Source organism: Paralichthys olivaceus, chromosome 9 (genome assembly GCF_024713975.1).
Source record: "Paralichthys olivaceus isolate ysfri-2021 chromosome 9, ASM2471397v2, whole genome shotgun sequence".
Classification (NCBI taxonomy): Eukaryota; Metazoa; Chordata; class Actinopteri; order Pleuronectiformes; family Paralichthyidae; genus Paralichthys; species Paralichthys olivaceus.
This window is the reverse complement of record NC_091101.1, coordinates 19,844,618-19,871,767: the sequence shown is the minus strand read 5'-3', so window position 1 is coordinate 19,871,767 and position 27,150 is coordinate 19,844,618. Positions and strand designations below refer to the sequence as shown.

General features: G+C 42.7%; 2 protein-coding genes across 3 annotated transcripts; one reads left to right on the top strand and one right to left on the bottom strand.

Moving 5' to 3' along the window:
• Positions 1-824: 824 nt before the first annotated feature.
• med12 (mediator complex subunit 12) lies at positions 825-22,531 on the top strand. 2 transcript variants are annotated; one of them, XM_020081187.2, is made up of 43 exons: positions 825-984; positions 1,691-1,795; positions 1,901-2,092; positions 2,876-3,035; positions 3,236-3,411; positions 3,665-3,775; positions 4,112-4,384; positions 4,538-4,684; positions 5,137-5,236; positions 5,351-5,487; positions 5,783-5,914; positions 6,572-6,698; positions 6,862-7,091; positions 7,206-7,265; positions 7,422-7,595; positions 7,904-8,048; positions 8,956-9,074; positions 10,322-10,465; positions 10,554-10,717; positions 11,303-11,434; positions 11,699-11,926; positions 12,018-12,162; positions 12,381-12,501; positions 13,707-13,817; positions 13,905-14,018; positions 14,169-14,305; positions 14,918-15,097; positions 15,344-15,415; positions 15,499-15,662; positions 15,872-16,033; positions 16,227-16,428; positions 16,960-17,069; positions 17,187-17,322; positions 17,736-17,885; positions 18,052-18,417; positions 18,528-18,669; positions 18,765-18,970; positions 19,584-19,658; positions 20,072-20,301; positions 20,448-20,631; positions 21,016-21,288; positions 22,011-22,092; positions 22,174-22,531. In XM_020081187.2, the coding sequence occupies exons 1-43, from the start codon at positions 883-885 to the stop codon at positions 22,209-22,211; spliced, it is 6,558 nt and encodes a 2,185-aa protein (XP_019936746.2). In that variant the 5' UTR covers positions 825-882; the 3' UTR covers positions 22,212-22,531. The 2 variants fall into 2 exon arrangements, with proteins under 2 accessions (XP_019936746.2, XP_019936737.2); XM_020081178.2 differs by having other exon boundaries at positions 18,765-18,979.
• Positions 22,443-26,393, bottom strand: mars2 (methionyl-tRNA synthetase 2, mitochondrial). The gene is made up of 3 exons (XM_020081197.2): positions 25,831-26,393; positions 24,463-24,797; positions 22,443-24,286 (listed from the first exon to the last, which is right to left on the bottom strand). Exons 1-3 carry the CDS (start codon positions 26,102-26,104, stop codon positions 23,108-23,110), a joined length of 1,788 nt encoding a protein of 595 aa, XP_019936756.2. The 5' UTR covers positions 26,105-26,393; the 3' UTR covers positions 22,443-23,107.
• Between the last annotated feature and the right edge of the window lie 757 nt (positions 26,394-27,150).

Below are 27,150 nucleotides of genomic sequence, written 5' to 3'. Positions count from 1 at the left end.
CAGTGAAATGAATTAAACTGTCAGTCAACCTTCCCAGATTATCATCAGAACTGAAAATATGTATTTTAATATTGCATTGAGAAAACTGCTGAATTGGAATGATGGATGTTTTAACATTTGAAACCGTAAAAAGGATCCGTTCCATTCATCTTTGTTATTTTGAAACATGTTTTATAATTTTACCTCTTTGGGCCTCAGATGTGATTAAAAATGCAAAGACGTCTCTTGAGTGGAGCTGTTGTCTCTTGGTCTCAAATCTGACGCTGCTGTTTTGTGCGGGGTCACAATCTGAAAAGGTTGGCAACCTCTAATTTGTCTTTTATAATCTTATCATATGTGTTTCTATGTACAATCTGCATTTCTTGCAAATGAGTAGAAGTACCACAACATGAACAATACTCATGTGAAATAATCCTTAACTTTATAATTGTATACAGGAGAAAGTATCAGAAGTACAATCATGTTTATTGTGATGGGGTTTTACATGCAAGGGATTTAATTTGGTGTTTTGGTGTAAATTGTGGTAGAAAGTAAATAGAAAGTGAGGGGAAATATAAAGTAGTTCTTCGAGTAAAAAGAGAAAGTCAGTATCTTTGAGGAAGTACATTGATAAACTTAAAGTACAAAGGGGGAATCATAAGTAAAACTATACAGTAAAGATGAAAAACATAAAAATAACTCGTAGTTATATGCAGCTACTTTAATTACTGGAGTATCTATTGTTTTTATTTTTGCAGAAATGAGCATCATTGAAAAGGGAGGGGGGTCAATCCGAGTGCATTAAACGTTCTCCCCGACTTTTATTTTGAAGCTGTGGGCGGAAGTGACCGCGGTTGTTGTGGCCGCAGAGGAAGAGCAGAGCTCGGGCTGTGATGCCGCTGGATGATGGCTGCCTTCGGGATCCTGAGTTACGAGCACCGGCCGTTGAAGCGGCCTCGGCTCGGCCCGCCGGACGTTTACCCGCAAGATCCGAAACAGAAAGAGGTTCGACTGCTGCGATGCGCGGCCACACAGTTCCGGGAGCGACGTTTAGCGGCGAGAAAAGACCGCTGATTCCCGGAGGCTGTGCGAGCTAACGGCAGCTAGCCTGTGCAGCTAGCTCCCAGTGAACGACTCGGGCCTGTAGCAATAACAATGAACAGCAGCTAGTTGTCAGTCGCTTCGCTAGCTCGCGAGTTTATTTGGGAAACAACCGTTTTCGTTCGCCGGGCCAGCGCGTCTGCTAACCACTTTGACACGAACCAGCATCGCTGAGCTTAGCTAGAAAAACAAACAAGATAACAATGAATGTGAACAGCTTGTTACATTGTGCGTGACTGCTAATTGTTTGTTAGCTCGGTGTTTTGGTACAGCGACTCGACGCTAGCTAAACCTGCACAGCTAACCTGTATGATCTGTAATCTAAAATAGATTATCTGTGATCGCTCTTAAATCTGGCGTCTGGCCTGACTGAGCAGTGCTGTCGATTTCTGAGCTTATAATAACCTGCTGTTGATATAGATTGCGAATGGGCTGCTCTGGATTTTCTTAATAATGACCTGATAACATTTCATTATAATTCATGTGGATTTCCCTGGTTTCATCAAACCCACTCAAGCAATCAACCCGAGTTTCTCTTTATTATCTCCAAGTGGTTTATGGTCAGACTTGACTCCAGTAGCTCATCTTCTGATATGTGTGTTTGCTTCAGGATGAGTTGACTGCATTGAATGTGAAGCAAGGATTCAACAACCAGCCTGCTGTGTCTGGTGATGAACATGGCAGCGCCAAAAATGTCAACTTCAACCCATCCAAGGTAAATACATGACCCTTTGCTCTTCAGCCTCCCTGCCCTGCTGCCACTTGTCGTGTTCTTGTGCTTGATTTGTCCATGACACATTTCCACTCAACGCTTTTGCAGATCAGCTCAAACTTCAGCAGCATCATTGCAGAGAAGCTGCGTTACAACACGTTCCCAGACACAGGGAAGCGTAAGCCACAGGTCAACCAGAAGGATAATTTCTGGCTCGTCACAGCCAGGTCACAGAGCTCCATCAATAACTGGTTTACGGATTTAGCTGGGACTAAACCGCTAACTCAGCTGGCTAAAAAGGTAACACCATTAAAACCTTACGTTGTCAACAGTGTCCTGTTGGTTTATAACTGCTTGATGAATTTATGTTTCACCCTTTGCACTGAGCTTGGGTTTGTGGATAAGCATTGCAATTATTTGCACAATAGTCTCTTGTGCATGTTTTTTTCTTATCTTTCTTTCTTTTGTGTTTCCTGCTGATTCCCACTCACTGAATGAATTTGAATATTTCAGGGCATCGCACAACATTTTACACCCTCGTCCACTAGAAAGGAAAAATTCCTTTCAAAATTCACAGCATGTTGCTTGATGATGTGTAAAATTAAATACTGTTGCAACAATGTGACACAATCTTCAGGTTCAGCCATTTTCCCACCCACATTAAGATAAGATTTATAGGTTGTTAACATGAGGAATCAACAGCTAAATGTTAGCTTGTAACTTGGTCCCACATAGTCATGTTTAGACTGAGGAAAGTGACAATATAGAGCTGAGACGCTTGTGGGTCTCATGCAAATTCATGGTCTGTAATGAGCATTACAGCCTGACATGGCTACCAATATTGCCATATGGGGTCTTTAAAAGCTGATATTGCCCAGCGATCATGCTGTTGATTGTTTTACACATAGTTATTTAGCATAGTGACTGAATTTTAGCAGTTTACTCCTTATTAAACACGTCCAATTCACTGCACCATCTTCTGTTTGGGAAACACTAATCTTGTAATAGTGGCTGTTGTGAAAGAAATGTTTTAGTGTGTTTCAGTCACCATTACTGACGCCCATGAAATGTCCCATCTCACAGGTTCCAATCTTTAGCAAAAAGGAGGAGGTTTTTGGATACTTGGCCAGGTACTCAGTCCCTGTCATGCGCTCAGCATGGATGATCAAGATGACCTGTGCTTATCACGCAGCCATCACAGAAACTAAAGTCAAGAAGAGACATGTCATTGATCCTTGTATAGGTAAGCAAGTCAAGCTGGTAATCAGCAGGGGTTTTGTCTGAGGCTTATTTCTTGTGATTTTTTTGGTCAAAAATTCATACTTATGCTTTATTCTGTGGGACTCGTTTTGTTTTCATTTTGAGTAGAATACATGTTGCTGTTTATCAGATTTTTCTTTGGCTTTGAAATGCATTTTCTGTGTTTTGTGTGTGTGTGTGTAGAATGGACCCAGATTATCACTAAGTACCTGTGGGAGCAGCTTCAGAAGGTGGCCGAGTATTATAGACAGTTTCCCAGTCAAGGTTGTAGTTCACCTCTGCCAGCCACTCCTGCTGATGTGGAGACAGCCATGAAGCAGTGGGAATACAACGAGAAGCTGGCCATGTTCATGTTTCAGGTCAGTTCACTCCCCAAACTCTACCTCTGTGTCCAGTCACACAGTGGTAATATCTGTCTACAATGGGTCTTTGGTTGTGACATTAGTTACTGCTATGGTTAGAATTGTACTACAGCGATTTCTTATGTTACTCATTACATTTCAACATTATCTTGTGGCTGCCGATGCAAGCTTATCGAATCCTCTACCCAAATTCAATTATCATGTTAATCTAGATGAAATTCAGATGCTATTGTGTTTATTTTGTGTTCAGGATGGTATGTTGGACAGACATGAGTTCCTGACGTGGGTGTTGGAGTGTTTTGAGAAGGTCCGACCTGGAGAAGATGAGCTTCTCAGACTCCTCCTGCCCCTTTTACTACAGGTATCCCCTCCTATCCATTTAGTTTAATTTCATCAGTCTTCCATCATCACTCCTGCACTGATGGATTACATTTTGGAAACGTACACTCCCCCTTAACACTTATATATCTGTGTACATGTACCCACTCTAGCTGCTCCCTATTACAACAGTTTAACATGAACCAGTAATGTGTCTTCGTCTGGAGCCCTTTGGCGGTGTTGACCTTTGCTGACTGTGGCCTCTTGGGCCCACGGTCTCTTATTTTATTATTATTATGCTTCTGTTTTTAAAGCTGAGTGATGTTAATGGACTCTGAGTGCTGAGGGTAATGTTGCGAATCTCTCCTCCACCCTGCAGTACTCAGGGGAATTTGTACAGTCGGCTTACTTGTCACGGAGGCTGGCTTACTTCTGCACTCGCCGCCTCAACCTGTTGCTAAGCGACGGGAGCCTAGGCCCTGGCACAGGAGGACACCCAGCACATGGCATCTTGACGCAACAAGGTAACGCCCTGCCCCCCACCCCGACCTCGCAGCCAGCAGGAGGGAACCAGCCCCAGACACCGTTCACAGATTTCTACATCTGCCCTCAGCACAGGCCTCTGGTGTTTGGCCTCAGCTGCATGTTACAGGTATTATAATTTTACTTTGACTGATGTATAATCGATACATGGGATATGTGACATCTTTTTTGTTCGAAAACATGAGCCAGGACTTATTACACCTCACTTACTAGTTCTGTTTTTCCTTCCCCTTGTTGTTTTGTCTCGTTCTTGTCGCACCAGAGCATAGTGTTGTGTTGCCCCAGTGCCCTGGTGTGGCATTACTCCCTAACAGATAGCAGAAACAAGACTGGCTCCCCTCTGGACCTCCTGCCTATCGCCCCATCCAGCTTACCAATGCCAGGAGGCAACACAGCCTTTACACAGCAGGTATATCCATCAGTATTGATGCAGTGTTCTTTCTTTTCTGTGTTTTTTTAAAGCACTTTGTAGGTGTTGGTATTAAGAGCACAAAAGCTCTTGGTTGGTATTCCTTAGATGTTTTTTAAATCCTTTCATTCCATAAAAACATAATAAACAAATCGATTTGAATAATTAACTGCAGAACTCGTAATATAACAAAACAAACCCAGACACATAGAACATACTTATACAGGTAAAATGAGACAAACCAATAACAGAGAGAACCATCTCAAGTTACGACCTAATGCTTGCCAATGCAAATCCATATTCTTGTTTGGACAAGATGTCAAGAAACACCAGTCTCCTAATAAACACAGCTGGCGAGTATCTGGCAGTGGTTCATGTACCTTTTGTGTTTTTTCCATTGGTTTTTGTGGGGGTGTTTTGATTATCTTCTCTGAACCTCTCTTTCACCCCAGGTCCGTACGAAGTTGAGAGAAATCGAGGAGCAAATTAAGGAGCGAGGCCAGGCAGTAGAGTTCAGGTGGTCATTTGATAAGTGCCAGGAAACCACAGCAGGTGAGAAAACCATTCCTTTATCTCTGCAGACACTTGCTGACAGCACTTACGAGGAGGTCTGTGGGATGGAAAACACGCTCAGCATTTGAAATTATTTTTGTTATCTTTTGCCAGGGTTCACCATCGGAAGGGTTCTCCACACTCTGGAGGTTTTAGACAACCACAGCTTTGAGAAGTCTGACTTTAACAACTCGCTGGATTCACTGTACAACAGGATATTTGGGTCAGGCCAGAGTAAAGATGGCCATGAAGTAAGAGCTGATTCCTCTTATCTCTGTATTTCTATTCCACACCAAGCATGAAAACAATGGGGATGGTTTAAATGAGGTGTTACAAGGCAATTTTTTACAAAAATCCAAAATACATTGATATAGAGCAACTTGTTTATTATCTCTCAGAACTGAAATGTGGGTTTAAAAGGTGAGATTGTGATGCTGGAATCTGCTGTGCTGATACCATGTCATTACTGATCAGCAGATTATAAAGTGTGGCACAGAGCTTTTCTGTTTTCAGCCATATTATCTCATTATGCATATTTCTGTCCAGATGTCCCCAGACGATGACGCCGTGGTGACCTTGCTCTGTGAATGGGCAGTGTGCTGTAAACGTTCTGGCAGACACAGGGCCATGGTGGTCGCCAAGCTGCTGGAAAAGAGACAGGCTGAAATAGAAGCAGAGGTAAGAGACGCACAACTAACATGTAAATTAAGTTTTCATAGCATTAAACTTCATTAGATCCTTTTATTAATTCCTGTCATTAACTTTACTTGTCATTGTGCTTCACAAGTTGGGGTCTTATAACTCTGTAACACCAAAGTTATTCCTTCCTTCATTCCCATTATCAGTAGAGGAGTTTGCCTTTCTTGTTTTTCTCGATGAGTCATGTTCGATGTCCCCAAAGCACTGCAAAATGAGAAGCTCTCTCACCTCGCTGTCTTGCCACTGTTCTCAAGATGTAAAACACAATCAGTTCACAAACTTTCATGACTATTTACATGCCAACACCTAGAGTCATAACATCCCAGTGGAAAATGTGCAGCCTCAGCATCTAGAATGCCAAAACAAAGAAGAAGAAACTAGCACCGTCACCCATGTCTCTTGTTTCCATCACATTCGACCGACACCGGAGCGGATTAAAACCTGTGTTTATTGCAATGTCATTTGACCCAAACGTTAATTCTGATTATATCCATTTCCATCGCAGACAAAAGTATGATGATTTATAAGCAGATCAAACGTAGTTTTCCAGCCTTCCTTACTAATCAACAGCTGATATTCCTTCACTCTACTTGGTGTAGCGCTCACTCGGTTGCTATGTGTCGTGTGTGTTTGCAGAGGTGTGGTGAGTCGGAGGTGGTGGATGAGAAAGGTTCTGTGTCATCCGGCTCCCTCTCAGCTGCCACTCTACCAGTCTTTCAGGATGTTCTGCTGCAGTTCCTTGATACTCAGGCCCCCACACTGAGTGAGTCTTCCTTTTCTCTCTTTCATTTTTTGCTGCTGTGATTCTCAAATGTGTCAAACTTGATCTCAGTCTAATATTGGATTACCCAGTGCATATTTATTATGAATTACTTGGCGAGGGAACCTGCTATTGAATTATTCAAATCCTCTTTCCTCCTCTGTAGCGGAGCCTGGGAATGAAAGCGAGCGAGTGGAGTTCTCCAACCTGGTGCTGCTCTTCTGCGAGCTCATCCGTCACGACGTCTTTTCCCACAACATCTACATGTGCACACTCATTTCCCGCGGCGACCTGGCTTCTGACTCCCACTTGCCGCGCCCACGATCCCCCAGTGATGAGCCCTCCGATGAATCGGAGCGCAAGGAGCAGGATGCAGGCAGCAGTGTCAAGATGGAGGCACGTCGGAGGCATCTTTTGTTGGTGTTGTGGAGTGTGATGATTCATTTGTGCTGCAGCACAGAGTAACACAGTGATTCAAAGGTTAACATGAGCATATGTTTTATTCAACAGGATACCGGTCTGTCGGAGTCGATGGAAATCGATCACAACTCTAGTGCTAATTTTGACGAGGTAAATTATTATTATTCAAGGTTTTAAGTTTCCTTGCACAATGCTGGAATAAATAAATATATTTTTTTAAATGGAAACACATTTTTTTCAGTAACAAAAATGCATTTCTCATGTGCCCTTGCCCGAAGTCATTTAAGCTTCCTTTTTGCTTTGCAGATGTTCTCTCCTCCAATGCACTGCGAGTCTAAGGGCAGCCCATCTCCAGAAAAGCCAGCTCCGGAGCAGGACAGCAAGGCCGGCTGTAAGGACAAGGGCATGGACCCGGCCTTCCCTCAACTGTACGAGCAACCTCGCCACATTCAATATGCCACGCACTTCCCCATTCCTCAGGTGAGAGCGCTCATAATTTGGCTTTTATAATGAAATCCCAGCAAATTGAGCTTCTGGATTGTTCTGGATTAATAGATGACTCCGTAAAATATACCAGATTCCACTTTGAGTAGAAAGTTTCAGTCTTGATAATAAAAATATAAACAGCATTTTAGTGCTGTCGTGAAGAATTTAATGCCAGGTATGATCAGAAAATGAGCTTGGGTCGTGTATCTTCAGAAATCTTCCTCCCACATATGAGCCATAGCATTCGTCGGGTTATCATGTGCATCTAGTTTATAACAGTGTTCCTGTCTTTTCGTCTTCAGGAGGAAAGCGCCAGTCACGAGTGCAATCAGCGGTTAGTGGTCCTGTACGGCGTGGGGAAACTGAGAGATGAGGCGCGACACACCATCAAGAAAATCACCAAAGACATCTTGAAGGTTCTCAACCGCAAAAGCACAGCAGAAACAGGTAACTCAGTTTTATCAGCTTTTGACTGATGCTTGATGTGTCACGTTTCCCATTTAGTCTATGTTTTACATTTCTGTGGCTGCAGATAAGCAGTTTGTCTGGCAGCCAGCTGCCGTTGAAGATTCCATTTCATCAGTTTTATTTGACCTATTTTTCATTTTAAGGGATTAACATGATTTTTTTGAAGTTTCTATACATGTCCCTCAATTTATTCAGTGGATTTCCTTCCTTCATCTGTCAACAGAATAATCCATGCATGTCATATTTAATAAAATGTTTTTCCTTGTGGAATGCAGGAGCTTTATCATGCGTGGATGTTTGTAAAACATTGTTCACATGCACATTGACTGCTCATCTTCCTACTGTGGCCATCTAGCTGTTTTCCTCATCAGAACTCATTCAATAGTTTTCATTTGTATTCCCTTTCTCTTGGCCTATTAAAGAGAACAATCTTTTTTTTCTTTCTTTATCGACCCTGGGGGGGTTGCATTACTCAATCTTCTTTCCACCCAATTTCTATGCTAATAGCTCTCATCTGTTCAGACACTTTATCTCAGATACATGTGACCTTATTAAGGTGATTTAAGGATTTCAGACTTATAATTGCATAGATTGAGTGTTTAGTGCCAACTTCGCACATTCTAGTCAGTTCACTATGACCTTCAGCTCACAGCTGTGTTTCTCTGAAATGAAAAAGTACCATTTTCTTTCACTCTAAGTGCCTTTATCGCAGTGTCTTTTGCAGTAAAGCTTCAAATCGAAGGAGGCTGGAAATAAGATAACAGGCCACTGGCTTAACTTGATTTCACGGCTGGCCTGTTCGGTGGACTGGAGAAGGATACCGCTGACCGGTCCAGAGTTGCTGCTTCCCCTCTTATTTTTTTTTTCCTCTGTCCCACATACACAGGAGGGGAGGAAGGACAAAAGAGGAAGAGGAGTAAGCCTGAGGCATTTCCAACTGCAGAGGATATCTTCTCCAAATTCCAGCACCTCTCCCACTTTGACCAGCACCAGGTCACCTCGCAGGTGAGAGCAGACAGCCTCACCAGCCACAGGGTTTATTCATGCAAACACGTTCAGCCTCGAACGAGAGGGCTCAAGGTGCCTCATTTGAATGTAAATGTCATTTGAGTGTAATTTGATTTCTCTCGTGAGATGTGTGAATACAATTTGAATGGATAATGCACTCGGTGCCTGTAACCTGAAAACCCAGCAGAACATAATGTGTTTAAGTTTGAGATCGTCCAGGTTGTAACAGAGGATTCAATTGATCCCTAATGCAATAAAGTCAATGATAACCCATCAATCATTAAACGCTTTGAAAAATGATGCACAATTTCATCTGCATTTGAAGTGCTTTTGATTCAAGGTTGCTAGTAGCCCCAGGGTCAAGTGTGCATCAGAGTAACACACATTAAAAAAGTCTCTGGATGTCTGAAGCTTGTTTTCATGTTGTTCAGAGATTTGTTTTGTCAGCGAAGTAATTTTTTTTATGGAAGAACAACTTTCGAATAGCGTTATGGTCATGTTAGTTTCCCTCATTATATCACAAAATTCACTTTCTTGCTCAAATCAAGATGAGAACATCAATACCATAATAAATAAGTCAATATACAACATATAAATCATATCTGTTAAAGACTAGAGCCATGCAAGCTTTGTCTCTGCCTTATGTTAGCACGCAAATGTCAGAGTCTGTTGCTCCAGACATTTTCATATTTTCCCTAGTAAAATATCCTGAAAGTGTGAGTAAGCCCATTTGAGAATACAGCAATGCTAATTCACTGCGTGCTAGTAGGCGTGTTGATGACATTTCTAATGCAATGGATGCAAAACTGGAAAAAAAAAATCTCCAGATGAAACAGCCATACATGTAGAAGACACAGACAAATGTCAACAATTCCAGAGCTTTTGACATCAAAGCTGACAGTGGTGTCCATATGCTGTAAACTAAGACACTTGATTTCCGCAGCAGAACTCTTACGTCGTGTCCTGAATGTTCTTACCCAGACACCACCCCTGTCTAAATATTCCAGACATGAGTTTGACTCGTCTGAAAACAACTTCCATTTATAGTAGAGGAACAGTTGCTCGCCCCCAACAACAAAATTCAAGTGGTTGACAAAATATTCTGGCATGCTGCTCGTCTTGTATTCAGACCGTCTCTGTTGGAGCTCTGGTGAATGGCTTCTTTTTTAGCTTTGAGTTAGTCGTGGTTGTAAATGTAGATGTTTGCATTCTAACGAACGTCTTGATCATGTGTTTGCATGCAGGTGTCCAGGAACGTGCTGGAGCAGATCACCAGCTTTGCCTTAGGGATGTCTTATCACCTTCCTCTCGTCCAGCACATTCAGTTCATCTTTGACCTCATGGAGTATTCCCTCAACATTAGTGGCCTCATAGACTTTGCTATTCAGGTACGGGCAACTTCACTGTCATTTAAAATGTATAAATCCAAAATAATATTTGTTTAATCATCGCTGTTTGACTTGGTGTTATTGTCAGCTTCTGAATGAGTTGAGTCTGGTGGAAGCCGAGCTGCTGCTGAAGTCATCCAGCCTGGTGGGCAGCTACACCACCAGCCTGTGTCTGTGTATCGTAGCTGTGCTGAGGAGGTACCACTCCTGCCTCATTCTCAATCCTGAGCAGACAGCACAAGTTTTTGACGGGTATGTGATTAATGAGTTGTGTTGGTCTTTCTCCAGTCTTTAACTGAGTATTTTTGTATTATTGGACACTTAGACCCTGAATGCCTCTATACAGTAGTTTTTGATGGTGATATTTAAGGAATTCTAGTTGATTCTGCTGTTTTTTTAAAGTCAATTCAATTATTTACACCAAAAGCAATACAATTCTCTGAAATGCATTTCTAAAGCCCATTCCATTTGTGCAGACATTATAGATTTTATAGTATACATTGGAGTATATGCTGGGTTATTTCTCCAGGATGTTACTGGTCGGGGGCCAAGAAAGAGGCTGGAACTTAACCACCCTTAAAACCGCAAATTGTTGTTTTTACATTTTGTTTTTTCTGCAGATTACACATAAAAGACATATTGAGTTAATTACTGAGCTCTTGAGCTGCTGGCTGGTGGATTCTTCTCACCTTTGGACAGAGTCAGACTGGCTGTTTCTTTGTGTTTCCAGTCATAACACTAAGCTCACCAGAAGAATGTTATCCCAAACTGTCAGGTTCCTTTAAACTTCTAACTGAAGTAGTTGCTGTTGGATCATGAGTGCAATTGTGTTCACAGGTTGCGGATCGTGGTGAAATCAGGTGTGAACCCGGCCGACTGTTCCTCTGCTGAACGCTGCATCCTGGCCTACCTGTATGATCTGTACACCTCCTGCAGTCACCTCAAAAACAAGTTTGGTGAGATCTTCAGGTACGAGTGAATCTTCATCTGTTTGAAAACGTTTTTCATTTGCTTAAAATACTTTCGAGGGAATGTGTCAAATTATAAACCACACAAAAATGTTCATACACAGTACACGTTGACATAATTTACGAGCAGCTTTGTACAGTTAATCATTGAACACTTAATGTAAATTTTTTTTGCTGTTGTATCACTTGACATCATTTATAGTTGTTTTCCATTTCCTTCCCACCCACACCTCATGTTCTCTGCTCTGTGTTCCTCTATGTTCAGTGAGTTCTGCTCCAAAGTGAAGAACTCCATCTACTGCAACATCGACCCGTCAGATTCCAACATGCTTTGGGATCCTATGTTTATGATGGAGGCCATCGCCAACCCCTCAGCCCACAACTTCAACCACTCCATGGTGGGAAAGATCCTCAACGACAGCCCCGCCAACCGTTACAGCTTCGTCTGTAATGTGCTCATGGATGTGTGTGTGGACCACCGAGACCCCGAGAGGTGCTTGACTCTTGTTGGGCTTATGTGTCAGACTGCTACAGTTTTCTACTCCCTCTTGGACAGTGGATAATTTTGTGTAATGTTCTTTCAGAGTAAACGATATTGGGATCCTGTGTGCTGAGCTGACGGCTTATTGTCGTTCTCTGAGTGCCGAGTGGCTCGGCATCCTGAAGGCTCTCTGCTGCTCCTCTAACAACGGCAACTGTGGCTTCAACGATTTGCTGTGTAACGTAGATGTAGGTTTCCCTGTTTATCTGGCACGCACCTTGTTAAATTAGCAATTTTTATTTATTCTTTGGACGACGTGGTTTTGATCCCTATCACTGCTTTCTTTTCAAACAGCTATCCGGTCGATTTTCTTTTCCTATTTCAGAGTCTCATTAACTCTCAAGACTAAAACCTTTTCTCATCAAACATTATTTTTAATGTCTATCACTGCTCTTGTGTTTTTCAGGTTAGCGATTTGTCCTTTCATGATTCCCTGGCAACGTTTGTAGCCATCCTCATTGCTAGACAGTGCCTACTCCTAGAGGACCTGGTTCGCTGTGTGGCCATTCCTTCCCTCCTCAATGCAGGTAAATATAAGTCACGTTTGCATTAAACCTACCACTCTGATTTGGAGAAGCACAACATTATAGCTATTTATCATATCCACAACTTTTAGCTTTTCTGGCTGGTCCAGTGCTACGTCACTGAAAATCCTTGAGTGGAGCCTGCGTTCTCTTGAATGAACAAAGGGCGACTCTGTCTGTTTTTTATAAAAGTCTATGAGGAAATGACTGATCTCTTTATTTATAACATCAGTAAACTTGTTCATAAGGAGTTTATGGTCTCAATCTCTACTTTCAAGTCTTCAACACAGCATGATGTTCATTTTGAATATTATGGTCCTGTTTACAGTAAAATAGACCATAAAGCGTAGTACGCATTGAGGCAAATATGAAGCAGTGACACCATTTGAATTCTAATTGGCCTTTTGCAGTTTTCAACTCTTCAATTTCACGTATGACTATACACAGTCTAGGTTTTGACCTGCTCTTATTTACTCTTCAACTTTCCACTTGAATTTTTTTGAGAATATTTCCCACTACTTTTAGTTATATGCTTTTATACATTTATATTACTGCCAGTTACAGTGCACTTTCAGTTGCATCTTATAGTCTTCAGGTGCTGTGTATTTTTCCACCTACCTAATGTCAACAGCAGAAATACCCTCTGGGGTATGAGCACCCCTGGTTGAGAGCCACTGCCTAAAGAATCGATATAATCTATATATAATATCAGAGCCATTAAGCTTTCGATGAATTAGTGAACAGCTCCTTGGCTCATAGAAAGCAACATCAATCTGTATAATACATCACTTCTGTCAGAGACCAGAGTAAACACCGCGTATTTGATCTGGGTCCATGGAACCTCGATGTGCTTTATGCCCTGGTGAGAGAAGAGCCTCTGTCTCTCCCTGCTGTTAATCTTTCTTCACGCTGCCTGGACACAAAGCCCCACTCAGCCATGCTGTTTGGTTTGGTTTGGCCGATTTTAAAACACAACTACACATTCAAAATGCCAGCCGCTCTGGCTCATGGTACAGTACATGCTTTGTTCTCACTCCATCTTTTATGGCTCCAAGAAAATTCCACTTCATCCCGACTGAGAAGACGTCTATTTAGGTTTAAGAATTTAGATGTGGGGCTTTGATACAAGGGATTATATATCCTTTGTAAAATAATGTGAACCTGAAGAAACGTACTAATAATGTTCATTTGTCTGAACGTACCTTCAGCCTGCAGCGAGCAAGACTCAGAGCCAGGAGCCAGACTCACCTGCAGGATTCTACTGCACCTTTTCAAAACACCACAACGCAACCCTGTCCCCCAAGATGGTGTGAAGTCAGGTAGTGAACACGACCAAAAACCCTTTTTTTCTGTTTCTAGTTAATTGGGGGCTTTTTTAATCTTGTACTGCTGTTATGACTTTGCAGATAAATCCTCAGTTGGTATTCGGTCGTCTTGTGATCGCCACCTTCTTGCTGCCTCTCAGAACAGCATTGTCGTTGGAGCAGTATTTGCTGTCCTAAAAGCTGTCTTCATGCTGGGTAAGAGTCTTTGTAGCACTGTCATATTAATAATTCAAGGTCACGATCTGTTGAATTAAAAAACAGTTTTAATAATGAGTGTGTTTTCCTGCTCAAAGCTCTGCTGTTAGATCTCACTGGTTGATTTTACTTGGTGTCTTCATGTTTTAGGCGACGCTGAGCTGAGAGGCTCGGGCCTGTCGCACCCTGCTGGCCTGGATGACATATCTGAGGGACGCAACGTCTCTATAGAAACGGCCAGCCTGGATGTCTACGCCAAGTATGTTCTGAAGACGATCTGCCAGCAGGTGAGAATACGATTTGAAATGTGGTGAATGATATTAAGGCAAAAAAATCCAATATTACACCGGTCTGTGTAAAAAGGAAGATGAAATCACTGATGAGTGGTAACTGCTGGGTGACAGATGCAAGATTTATTTTCATGCTCATTATTATTAGTGCTGTAGCATTTTCTGTGTGGATGTTTTTTCATGAACTGACACAGGATCAGCAAACTTTGAATATAAGCTCCTGCTAAGGTGCTTTTAAATGCAGTAATCCAAAGATGTATAAAAAGCATAAGTGAGATCATTTTCTGCACCAGATGTTACTTATGCCACATGAATATGAAGGCCAGTGAGAGGCAGACAGACAGAGAGAGAGAGCTGGCAGCAGCTCAGAGGGCTGAACGTGCTCTGAGACCTGAAGAGACTTCAGACACATTTCACTGTCTGCCCAGCGAGGCTCTGACATGTGCGATTCTATTCCCGAGAAATGAACCATTGCCCTGTTGTCTTCACCACCCACTCAGCCTGTTTATGCTCGTTTTGCATGGATCATGAGGTCACACGATTCTATATGTTCTATGAGCTCTGCTGTCGATGAAGTCTTTCTTTTTTCCCTCTCATTTTCTCTGGCAGGAATGGGTTGGAGAGCGCTGCCTGAAATCTCTGTCTGAGGACAGCAGCGCCCTCCAGGACCCGGTGCTGGTGAACATTCAGGCCCAGCGGCTGCTGCAGCTAATTTGCTATCCTCACCGCCAGCTGGACACTGACGATGGTGACAACCCACAGAGACAGCGCATCAAACGCATCTTACAGGTAGAAAATACACAATGAGAATTGTGTGTTTTTAAACAAATTATGACAAATATATATATGTAGGCCATGACCGTCTCTGATTCTCTTAAAAATAACAACTACCTTTAATCTGAACTGTGAAGTTTGGCTGCCCCCTGCTGGCTGAGTCAGAGGTTGAGAAGCTCAATGCCGTGAAGTGTGCAGCTGACATTTGATAAGAAATGTGCAAAATCAATATAACTAACGGTGATCTTTTGTCTTTTATAGAACATGGACCAATGGACGATGAGGCAGTCATCCCTGGAGCTGCAGCTGATGATCAAACAGAGCACAAACAATGTGAGCTGTGGTTTTAGGTGCAGGGATTAAATATGAATGTATAATCCCCTCATTGCAAACCCTCATTTTTTATTTTTTAATAGGAGCTCTACTCACTGTTGGAGAACATAGCCAAGGCCACCATTGAGGTGTTTCAGAAATCAGCTGAGATGAATTCCAGTAACCCATCAGGGAACGGAGCTGCAGCCCAAGGCGGCTCCGCATCCAACAACAGCAGCAGCACAAACAAGATAAAACCTATTTTAAGGTGCGTCCTTCTTCTTAGGTGATTTTTTTCTCTCTTTTTCTTTCATTAAAATGTGTTTTGTTATTTCATTTCTAAGTCTAGTTTATATTTAAGCTGAAACTCAAACATAATTCCATGAAATTGCTGTCTCTACAACCTTTCTGTCATCTTTTTGGTTTGCATTCTATTATAGTGAAGTCTCATTATTTTTGTCTGCTTCGGTTTTGCAGCTCATCAGAGCGGTCAGGTGTTTGGCTGGTGGCGCCGTTGATAGCCAAGCTGCCCACCTCAGTTCAGGGCCATGTGCTGAAGGCAGCCGGAGAGGAGCTGGAGAAAGGACAGCACCTGGGCTCTTCATCACGTAAAGAGAGGGACAGGCAGAAACAGAAAAGGTGAGTTGAAAACTCATTTTTCACTTGCTTCTTTGATACTTTAACAAAAATTCTGCTAAACTGTATGGTTGAAATTATGTTTTCAATTTGGGCTCACAGGCTGTAGAAGGTATAAAAACAAAATATGCCACATAGCCAATGATCTGAGCAGGATTTCATCTTTATTAAAGTTGTTTTTTTTCCCTTCTTCCAGTATGTCTCTGCTGAGCCAGCAGCCGTTCCTGTCTCTGGTGCTGACCTGCCTGAAGGGGCAGGATGAACAGAGGGAAGGTCTTCTCACATCGCTCTACAGCCAAGTGCAGCAGATTGTAACCAACTGGAGGGAAGACCAGTACCAGGATGACTGCAAGGCAAAGCAAATGATGCACGAGGCTCTAAAACTACGTCTGAATCTTGTAAGAATCCCTTGAACCAGACTTTCAGAACAGAATCCCTGGATTCATAAAATCTGTCTATAAAGTGTTTTTTAACCTAGTATGTAGACTTTTTCCAGATTTGTATCCCAGGTAACCAGCAGGTTATCGAGTGGTCTTCAAAAGTGTTATAAAGCACTAAACGTAGTTTCCATAATAAAGGCCTCGGAAGGTATTAAAATAATTTGTAGTTTAGAAAAAAAAGTCTAATCCGTCCACTTATACTTATCTGGGTCCAGGTTGCATTAATTGGTTATATCTTAAGGAACTAGTATTATTCTGTATACCACCAGGAAGTACAAACTATAAAACCTTTAATTAACCAAATACCATGAAAACATTATAAACACTATGTGCTTTTAATCATCTTCTTGAATCTTATATTTGATTCTATAAACCCTAATTATGTTACAAAATACTGTCCAGTGAATGGAGTGAATTTGTATTCCAGCATTGTGTTTGACTAAACATGTCACGAGTCGACTGACATTATTCTTTCCTCTCCTCACAAAGGTGGGCGGAATGTTTGACACGGTGCAGCGCAGCACCCAGCAGACAACTGAGTGGGCGGTGCTTCTCCTCGACATTATCAGCAGCGGCACAGTGGACATGCAGTCAAATAAGTGAGAGAAAGCCCCATTCCAACGTGCAGTTTCCACAGTGTTCATCTAATTACACACAATATTTCTCAACATATATTTTTGCCAGTACAATTAACACTTGATGACTCTCTCCAACAGTGAGCTCTTCACAACTGTGTTGGACATGTTGAGTGTGCTGATTAATGGCACACTGGCTGCTGACATGTCCAGTATCTCTCAGGGCAGCATGGAGGAGAATAAGAGAGCCTATATGAACCTGGTCAAGAAGCTCAGGGTAAGAACAGCACAACCTTCTCAGCCACAAGATAATCTCTTACTTATAAAATGTGATCTTTCCCTGTATTCATATGACTGTTAACGCTGCCAAGACGTTTTGTTGCGCTTCAAAGTCAAGGACTCTTTACTTTTTTAGTTCTGAAGTAAGACGAGTGATAAATTGGTTTCAGCATTGTCAGCTAAAAATAAGTTGATTTTAAACAACACAGTAGATTCTCTTCTACCAAAATAATCACATTAACAAACTGTTAAAAATGTGGATCAGGATTTCTAAACTGAAATTTTAAGTTACCTGATATGAAAAAAGGATTTCACACTTTGGGAGAAGAGGGTAAAAGATGAATTTAAAACACATCTGTCTTGATTATCTGATTACTGTTGTTCTACAATGTTCCTGATTTATTTCCACAGAAAGAACTCGGAGATCGACAGTCGGAAAGTTTGGAAAAAGTTCGCCAGCTACTGCCGTTGCCCAAGCAAACCCGTGATGTCATCACCTGTGAACCTCAGGGGTCGCTCATAGACACAAAGGGCAACAAGATCGCCGGATTTGAGAAAGAGGTAAAGCAGCTTCACCAATACTTCATGTTGTTTACTATAATGCAACTTTACGCATAGGGAATGTGTTTAAATACGGGAAGTGCCATCTTTTATCACAACCTAAATTGAGGTCAGAATATTATGTACATGTTGAATGAACCACACTGTTGTATCTTTGTCCCATCAGGGCCTTCAAGTATCAACCAAACAGAAAATTTCTCCATGGGACGTTTTTGAGGGTCTCAAACATTCCGCCCCTCTTTCTTGGGGCTGGTTCGGTACTGTGCGTGTGGACCGCAAGGTCACCAAATTTGAGGAGCAGCAGCGTTTCCTGCTCTACCACACCCACCTGAAGCCCAAACCTCGCAGCTATTACTTGGAGCCGCTCCCCCTGCCCCCTGAAGAGGAGGAGCCGCTGACACCTGTCTCCCAGGAGCCAGAGAAGAAGATGATGGAGGCAGTGAAGCCAGAGAAGAATGTGCCCGCTGTGCCGCCTGACTCGAACAAGAAGAAATCCAACAAGAAGAAGAAAACTCCCTCTGCCAAGACTGAGGTCAGTTATGTCTGCTGTTAATGATGCTAGAATAATATGGTTTTACTGACAGGCACTCGTGATATTTTTGTTTCCTCTCTAAAATTACACTGTCTTCTATTTCTGACCAGGACTATGTGAACCGCACACAAGGTGGTGTGAGCTATGGGACTAACATGCCACCTGAGCTGATGCAGAACCACCCATATGGCAGGCTGCAGTACAGTCAGCAGGCCATGAGCATGTACACACAAAACCAGCCTCTACCTCCAGGTCAGCATCCAGCATATATATTATATAGGTTCAAAAGAACATCATCTTAAATACCATTTCAGATTGTGATTGACATAATATTTCTTCCTCCACAGGAGGTCCTGGGTTAGAGCCTCCGTACAGACCTGCCCGCAACCCACCAATGAACAAAATGATGCAAGCTCGGCCCAGCTACCCAGGCATGATGCCCAGCATGCAGGGGAGCATGCCCGGCATGATGGGACTGGACAAGCAATACCAAATGGGCTATAAGCCCCAGCCTAGCATGCCGCAGAGCCAGATACTGCGCCAGCAGCTACAGGTCAGACTGGTGAGTCAGTCAGTCTACGGATCAAAAAACTGAGTAGAGTTAAACAAACTAGTTTGAGTGTATTTGAGTCAGGGTTATGGGGTTATAAGGTGCCATTGGATTATGGGGGATAAAAACGTCCCTTTAGTTCCTGAAAATTTAACTCAGGATTTTAAAATGTCTGGATATGTGTCTAATAGACTTTCTGCAGCATAACTGTTTATACCTGTTTTACTTTTACTAATGGTGTCGCTTTAATTAGAGATATTTATACTTAAACTCTAAATTTGTCTTCCAATCCTGGGGACTGGTGTATGTGAAGGGATGGTGTTAACCAAGTGGAAAAGGTTAATATAACCTGTATAAAAACAGTCACAGCATGGTGGGCTAGTCATTTTGCATTTATTTTTGTCCATCGTATTTGTATTTCTGCCTTTATGTGAAGATTTAAGATCATTGAATTAGCTGGAAAACAGTAATTTAGGCTGAAAAGTGAACCACATGTCTACGTTAAAATCACCAAACCTCCAGAAGAGAAATGAATCCTGGTTTGAGACAATAATGAATGTTGTAAGTGAAAAGGAGAGAGGGCATTGAATTTTTGTGTTGTTTTCTGTCCATTCAGAATCAGAGCATGATCGGGCAGCAGATGAGACAGATAACACCCAACCAACCATACACTCCAATGCAGGCATCTCAGGTAAGTGTTTCTGTTCTTCTTATGTGACATTACACCTCGGAGCTCGGCCCTCGGAGTGACATCACACCTGAAAAACCCGAGTTGATAGTGGATGCAGATGAACAAAGTTTACGTTCACCAGCTCGCCATTGTCAGTAAAAACAGTTCAAGATAACGCATTACGAGGTATTTCTCACATACTAACGCTGCAGTAAAACGTCCACCAACAGTAATTGGACAGTACTATGTGTACGACTCTTTTAATGACAGAAGTGCTAATAAACAGTAAAAACTACAGCTTTCATTACTGTTCATATACGGAGGGGCCATCTTGGATTTCTGACTTTTTTTTATTTTTATAAATGATGTCAGCCAGTCAGCAATGGTTTTGTTCTGTCTCAGTTTTAATAATCAGTATGTCTCTGTCTGTTTAGAACATATCTCAGGGCTATACCACATACGGATCACACATTGGGATGCAGCCGCATCCGCCCCAAGGTGGTGGTATAGTTCCCTCCTCCTATGGGAACCAAAACTTCCAGGGGACTCATCCTGGAGCCAACCCGGCTGTGGTGGATCCTCTGAGGCAAATGCAGCAGAGGCCCAGTGGCTATGTTCACCAGCAGGCTCCAGGCTATGCACACAGTATGCAGAACACACAGAGGTCAGTCAAGTGTTGGAAGGAAGCATGCAGCTTTATTCCAGTCCAGCTCCAGACACTTGAAATTATTCTCTTACTACATGGTTTTACGTTGTCGACTACTTTGCTGCATGTCCTCACATTTCTTCTCCCTGTCCTGTCCGCCTCAGGTTTGCCCACCAGCCCCTACAACAGAATCCCATCATGCACGGTCTCGGCCACATGGGGGGCCAGGGCGTCCATCTAGGCTTGAGGCCCAATCAGATGCTGGCAGAACAACAGCAGCAGCAACAACAGCAGCAACAAGCAGCACAGCAACAGCAGCAGCAGTACCTCAGACAACAAGCACTCAGAGTATGTCACCTAATGATCGTTATTTTGTACATGTCCTTAGCTGTGTTTTGGCTACATATATTCATTTTAGTGGATAAATTGCTTGGTGAAAAGGAGGCTGTTATTGTGCACTGCCTTTTCAATCTATTTACCCTGAAGCTACCTAAATTGTTTTTAAGATGTTTCTACCAAAATACAAGTGGACAGTAAATCAGTGTTCAGACACAGACACACATTTGAGAAGATGAGAGAACAGATTTTTTTTGTTTCAACATTTGAAGGCAGGCATAAATTCTGCTGTAGACTCTAGGTCTTCAATGTTGCCAAGCCAATTTTAATTTTAAATTCAGAGGCCATGAAACTTTACCTCTAATTTAAACACACTATATTTTTCAACAACAACAGCAGCAGCAGCAGCAACAGGCCCAACAAGTTCAACAACAACAACAACAACAACAACAGCAGCAACAACAACAACAACAACAGCAGCAACAGCAGCAGCAACAACAGCAGCAGGTTCAGCCACAGCAAGTTCCTCCTCAACAGCAGGTTCCACAACAACAACAACAACAGCAGCAGCAGCAGCAGCAGCAGCAGCAGGTGTCGGCGGTGGCGCCACCAGGCCAGGCACAGAACCAGGGCCTGGGGATGCAGCCGCTGCCCCCACAGCAACCAATGGTAGGTTCCATCTAGGTGACGGGGACAGTATCATTAGTCCATTTACTGACAGTATGTGAAGGGAGACCTGGAGTCAGAGAGTTTGGCAGTTTGTAGCGTATAAGTATATGAAGATCTATCCACACAAGGTATTTATCTTTCTGTATTATTGAAGAAATAAGTAATGTATGTTTTGCATTCGAGTATCATGCTCATTTTTTTTTTTATGGTGCAGCTGATTAACAACAAATGTTTCTCCAGTGCTGTGTGGCCAGTCTGAGTTTATTTTGCCGAGGGAGCTAGTTTGTTTTTATTTTAAGACTTTATACGGCTTTTCCCTCCAAACAGTCAATTTGGAGGGACTTTAAAGTTTAACAAGAATGCACAGTCAGATATTTTTTATTTTTCCCTCACTTACATTGGGACTGTTTTGCTGTGCCTGCACTCTAGACTTTTGGAATCCCAGAAACTTAAAGTTAACTTTGAAACAGCTACTTCAACATTATTTAGATTTTTATGCTTCCATCTGTTTGTCTGTCCCATTCTTGTGAATTTGATATTTTAAGAACACCTTGATGGACTGAAAATTTGGTACTAATGTTGAATTGGACTCAAAGATAAACTGATTAGATTTTCATCAGGAATTAAATAATAATTAATTCTTAATGGAATTAAATGTGCAACAGTAAGGTCGTATAGAAATCCTTCGTTATGCCCCTGCTAACACCGATTCTCTGTTTTAGTTCCCCCGACAGGGAATGCAGCAGACTCAACAGCAGCAGCAGACCGCAGCTCTGGTCAGGCAGCTGCAACAGCAACTTTCAAGTAAGTCAGAAGCTTCTGCAGAGTTTATTTTCCCATTCATGTGTGAAGATGTGAATAATGAAACATTCCCTCTCTTTTCAGATACACAACCAGGACAAGGCACCAACCCATATTACTGATAGTGCAGTGAACTGTCCCTGTGAGGAGGCTGAGCTCTGCAGAGCGTGTCCATTCCTGTCTGGGTTCTTTGGAGGGAGCGAGGCACAACAACCAAACAAATGAACCAAACCCCATCTCGACCACTGAGGCGACGATCCGTCATGTAATGGATTTTCAGAGGAGGGATCCTGCTGTGACATCAACAGATAACAGTTAATAATGGAGAAGTCTATGTAAAAAATTACCAGAAATTATAAGAATAATACAATTTTTTTATTTTATTTCAATTTGTACAATTTTTTCAGTTTCGTGTATTTCTCATTAAAAACTCATGTCAGTTTTTTATGTCTTGTGCTTGTGTTTGCTGCATGTAAAACTCTTAATGATGACAGGAGTGGGGTCAAAGGATTTAAAGGCTGCTGTTGATCGAACAACAATCCTAATGCTTAATTATATTTGCTTTTTGAGTAATTTTTGACATCTTTCATTTAAATTAATTTGTTGAAACAGCAAATTAACATAATGAACATTTGACTCGCCAGTTCTGGGATGAAAATAATCAATAGATGTGATTCTGAAAAGTGAAGCCAGCGATATACACTATTTTCTTTAACAAGGTAACTGGAGACTTCAGGTATTTTTTCCTCAGACTGATCACTGTAGAGGTGAACAACTGCCAAAATGTAATGGGTTCTTGTCCCATCCCTCCATCAGGTTTAGTGATAATCTGTTCTGTAGTTTCCGTGTAATCCTGCAGACAAACCAATGGACAGGAATGAAAACGACCTCCTTGGCAGACGTAGTGAGGAGGATGTTTATAAAGCACAATCAACACCTGACAGATGAAAGCAAGTAACAGCTTAAAGTGACAAACAGGGTTTTTTTTTTTTTTTACTGAATCAGTCGACAGGGAAACTCATTTTAATTTTGCTGCCTTTTTTGCTTTTTTGGGTTCATGTTTATCTACATTTGGATTTTCCAAGCGACTAAACAACACTCCTGAGTCAGATCCCAGCGCTCTGCCTTCGAAGGGACAGTCTGTTCCCTGAAACCTTGGCAAGAAGTTCAGAGCGGCCCAGCTCCTCTCGCCTGGTTCCACACCGAGTCTGGACAGGAGTTTGTTAGAAATCTCTGGCATGACAGGCTGCAGGAGGGTGCCATAAATCCTCAGGCATTCGAGGGAGACGTGGATGATGGTGTCTCGCCAGCGCTGCTCTTTACTGTCCCTCTTGTCCAGCTTCCACGGTGCGTGGCGCTGGACGAACCCGTTGGTCTGCCTCACGCAAGCAGAGATGGCCTCCAGTGCTTTGTACGTGTGCATGCTCTCGTAGTGCTGCTCCACCACAGAGGGGAGGTTTTTCACTGCATTCAACATGTGGTAGTCTTCAGCCACGGCTCTGCCTCCCTGTTCTCTTGGGAAGGACTGAGGACAGAACGAAGGGTAGACCTGAGCTGGGTTAAGAACCGGAGCTGTGCAGCGGTTGAGCAGACCCCCCAGAGAGTCGGCGAGCTCTGCGTTGAGCAGCTTGAATACTTTGAGATCGGTGTAATCGCAGTCTGACTCTGGGACACCCTGACGCAGGAGAAAGTACCTCATGCCATCGGCTGTGAACATCTGTGAGCGTTGGAGAGGATCTACCACGTTACCCAAACTTTTAGACATCTTCTTTCCTTCTGCTGTCCAGTGAGAGTGCACGTGTATGGTCTGTGGCAGCGGCAGTCCAGCACCAAGAAGGAAAGCTGGCCAGTAGACGGCATGAAATTTTAAGATATCCTTTCCTACTATGTGGTGGACCACGTTCCACCACTGATGGTGTTTATCTGGATAGCCAGCTACTGTGAGGTAGTTCACCAGAGCGTCCAGCCACACGTAGATGGTTTGCTCAGGGTCACCGGGGACCGAGATGCCCCACTGCAGACGGCTGCTCTGACGGGACACTGAGAGGTCAGGAAGGTCGTGCTGCAGCCACTGGAGGGCGAGCTGGTGGAAACATTCAGGCTGCACAGCCCGGGGATTTCCTTGGAGCCAGTCGAGCAGTTGAGACCGAAACGCAGACAGACGGAACATGTAGTTCTCTTCTTTCATCCACTCCACCTGCAAAACAGGGAAATGTAGATTTGTCATAATTGTGTTGAGGGAGTAAAACTGAAGGTGTGGAGGTGACTTCTGCTCATCTCTTCATCTAGTACTTTTTGTCACAAGTAAACTGATCATAATACGTAAAATAAATCTTCACTGATATTACACATAAATGATCTCGCTCGACGTACCTTGTGTCCACTCTCCAGTGACACTTTAATCTGGTTTCCTAATGAGTCCATGGCATCGCCCAGCTGCGACGGCGTGAGGAAGCTTTCATCCTGTGTGGAGTACCAGCCTTCGTAATGTCCTTTATAGATGAGCCCTTTGTTCCAGAGCACCGACCAGAAATGCTCCACGGCCTGACGGTGTCTCTGCTCTGTGGTTCTTATGTAGTCTGTGTACGAAATGTTGCAGCTGCTGAAGAGATGTTTGAATCTCTCTGACACGTCGGTGCAGAAGGTCAGGGGATCTTTTCCTGCAGCTTCAGCAGCTTGTTGGATTTTCAAACCATGTTCATCTGTGCCTGATATGCACAGAAACAGAATTAGAGGTCAGGTTTGTTAAATGGCCACAGAGTCGATGATTATCATCGTAAATGTAACATTATTATCAGAATTATTAATCAGTTTGATCAAGTATCCTGATAAACAAAAAAACATTTTACAAACTTGAGGCTGATTAATAATTTGTAATCCCTCCCCACTGTGTTTGAATCCCAGAATCCAAACTTTTAGGGGGGTTTAATTAACTTATATCACACCAGCCGGCTGAATCCAATGATATTCCACGAAACAATAAGCCCTTTTAAATTTGATTTTTTTACACTATACATTAGGTCTGTGGGGAAAATCATGGGGGTACAGCAGGCAGGGTCAAAGGGCCTGTGTGTTCTCTCTCTCTCCCTCCCAGGTGCTGCTGCTGATGATGATGATGATGGCTGCCACCTGCGTAGATTGAGCTGCTGCCTTGGATAAGCTCATTGGTTCCCCCTATTCCCCATCAGCCTATTGCAGCACAGGGCTCCAGAATAAAGAGAGCAAGCCCTCAGAGTTCAGGGTTTCATTTTGACTCGGTCTCAGATCTGCTGTGTTGCTGTTTTGTATTGAGAGTATTTGTATCGTTGGTGGTGGGAGGATTTAGTTTGGACATTAGATTAGTCAGGGTTCTCTGAACACATGTGCATGCAGTCACTTGTATAGACACACTAGAGTTATTGGTCGGTGTCACCAGTGTATTTGGAGAGCTGCTTCTTTAGATAAGTTAATCAGGCATTTTGGTTGTTTTATTTTAAGAATAGATGAGGCCAGTTCCTGTGACACCAACCACCTTCGTTATGTCATTTTAATTACGTGCTTGAGCTGTGATGAATCTATGGCAGCTGCTACACGTGATCCTGTATGTCAGTGTATGTGATGAGTTTGAAATGTAGTTAAATTGCCTCTCTGGGGGATTTATCTAAATCTAATAAAAGCCCTTACACAAGATACTTACACACCTCAACTCCAAGATCGTGGTCATCATATGCACATGTAGAACTTAGCTAAAGGGTGATTTACCTGTTGCAAACTTTGAGTTGAAGCCCTGCAGCAGCTTGTACCTGTGCAGACAGTCCGCCATCACCGCTGAGTGCAGGTGTCCCAGGTGAGGAGACGCGTTCACGTAGAAGATGGGGGTGGTGATGTAATGGCTCCTGACATCTTTGCGCTCCTGACTCGACCCAGCGACGCTCCCGTGTCTCCACAGAGCGGAAGCAGGCGATAGAAACGAGCTTTGCTTCAGTCTGTGAACGACTTTACAGCTTCTGCTAACAGTGACGACGGGAAACCGCATCGTTGGAGAACAGGTGACGCTCACATGAAGCCGAGAAACCCAGGCGGACCTGCTAAGTGCTAGCCATTCGTGTTGCTAACTTCAAGATTTAGCTTTCGCGGGAGACCAAGACAAGCGAAGGAAGCGGCACAGCTACTGGAAAGTGGCCGCTCTCCTCATCTCAGTGTTTTAGATTAAAATGAAACCAAGCCGCACGTGTGTTTGTGTTAGCTTGTCAAGGTTAGCGCTACTTCCGGTTAGTCTGAGCATCAACAATGGCTCGTCCAATCAAAACCGCTGCAGAGTGTGCGGAGGAAGTCCAGCCACCAATCAGAGCGCGAGGACCTCCTCTTGCTTTTTCACAGAAAACTTTATCGAGTTTTTTTAAAACAAGTAAAGAAGCAGTAGTTTCAGTTCCTTTAAGTATTTTCTACTGTATTTATACTTTATAAGGACAGAGGGGTGATACAGAACATGTTTCAGATCAGTGTTAACATCCATGTCTGTGAAGTTCTGTGATGAATGGAGTTTGGTCAAATAACTAATCTGAGAAATCTCTCAAATCACTCAAATGTTTTTGCAATTAGAGGTGAAGTGGTGATTTTCCACAAACTGGTCAACAGGAAAGATGATTTGTTAGCCAGTAATACATATATTTTACTTAACTAAATGATATGATTATAATTCAAAAGGGTAATTATATTCACATCTGAGAAGCCAACACCATCGGGGCCCCTCGGCTTTGGAACGAATTGCCTATTGACCTCGACGTCAGTGACTTCTTTCCAATCGCTTTTTTAAAAACAGTTTTATAGACTAGCTTTCATGCAATTTTGGTTTTTACTGCATTTCTATCGTTTTTCTTTTCAACTTCACATATTTTCATCATTTTACTGCTTAAATGTGTTTTTAAGTGTTCAGCTCTTTATTCATTCATTTAATTGGAGCACTAACCACCTACACGTGCTTGTCTGGCCTCATGGTCACATCCTGCTAATATTTATTTCATTTATATTTACCTTTCTTGGTTTGCTGAGTACTTTGCAAACTCTGTTTTAAAAACGTGC

Coding starts and splice junctions, on each gene's coding strand:
- mars2 (XM_020081197.2), bottom strand. CDS start 26,104: ATGCGGTTTCCCGTCGTCACTGTTAGCAGAAGCTGTAAAGTCGTTCAC. Junction 24,798..25,830: donor CAACTCAAAGTTTGCAACAG/GTAAATCACCCT, acceptor TGTGCATATCAG/GCACAGATGAACATGGTTTG. Junction 24,287..24,462: donor CACTGGAGAGTGGACACAAG/GTACGTCGAGCG, acceptor CCTGTTTTGCAG/GTGGAGTGGATGAAAGAAGA.
- med12 (XM_020081178.2), top strand. CDS start 883: ATGATGGCTGCCTTCGGGATCCTGAGTTACGAGCACCGGCCGTTGAAG. Junction 3,776..4,111: donor TCCTGCCCCTTTTACTACAG/GTATCCCCTCCT, acceptor TCCACCCTGCAG/TACTCAGGGGAATTTGTACA. Junction 9,075..10,321: donor AGCACCAGGTCACCTCGCAG/GTGAGAGCAGAC, acceptor GTTTGCATGCAG/GTGTCCAGGAACGTGCTGGA.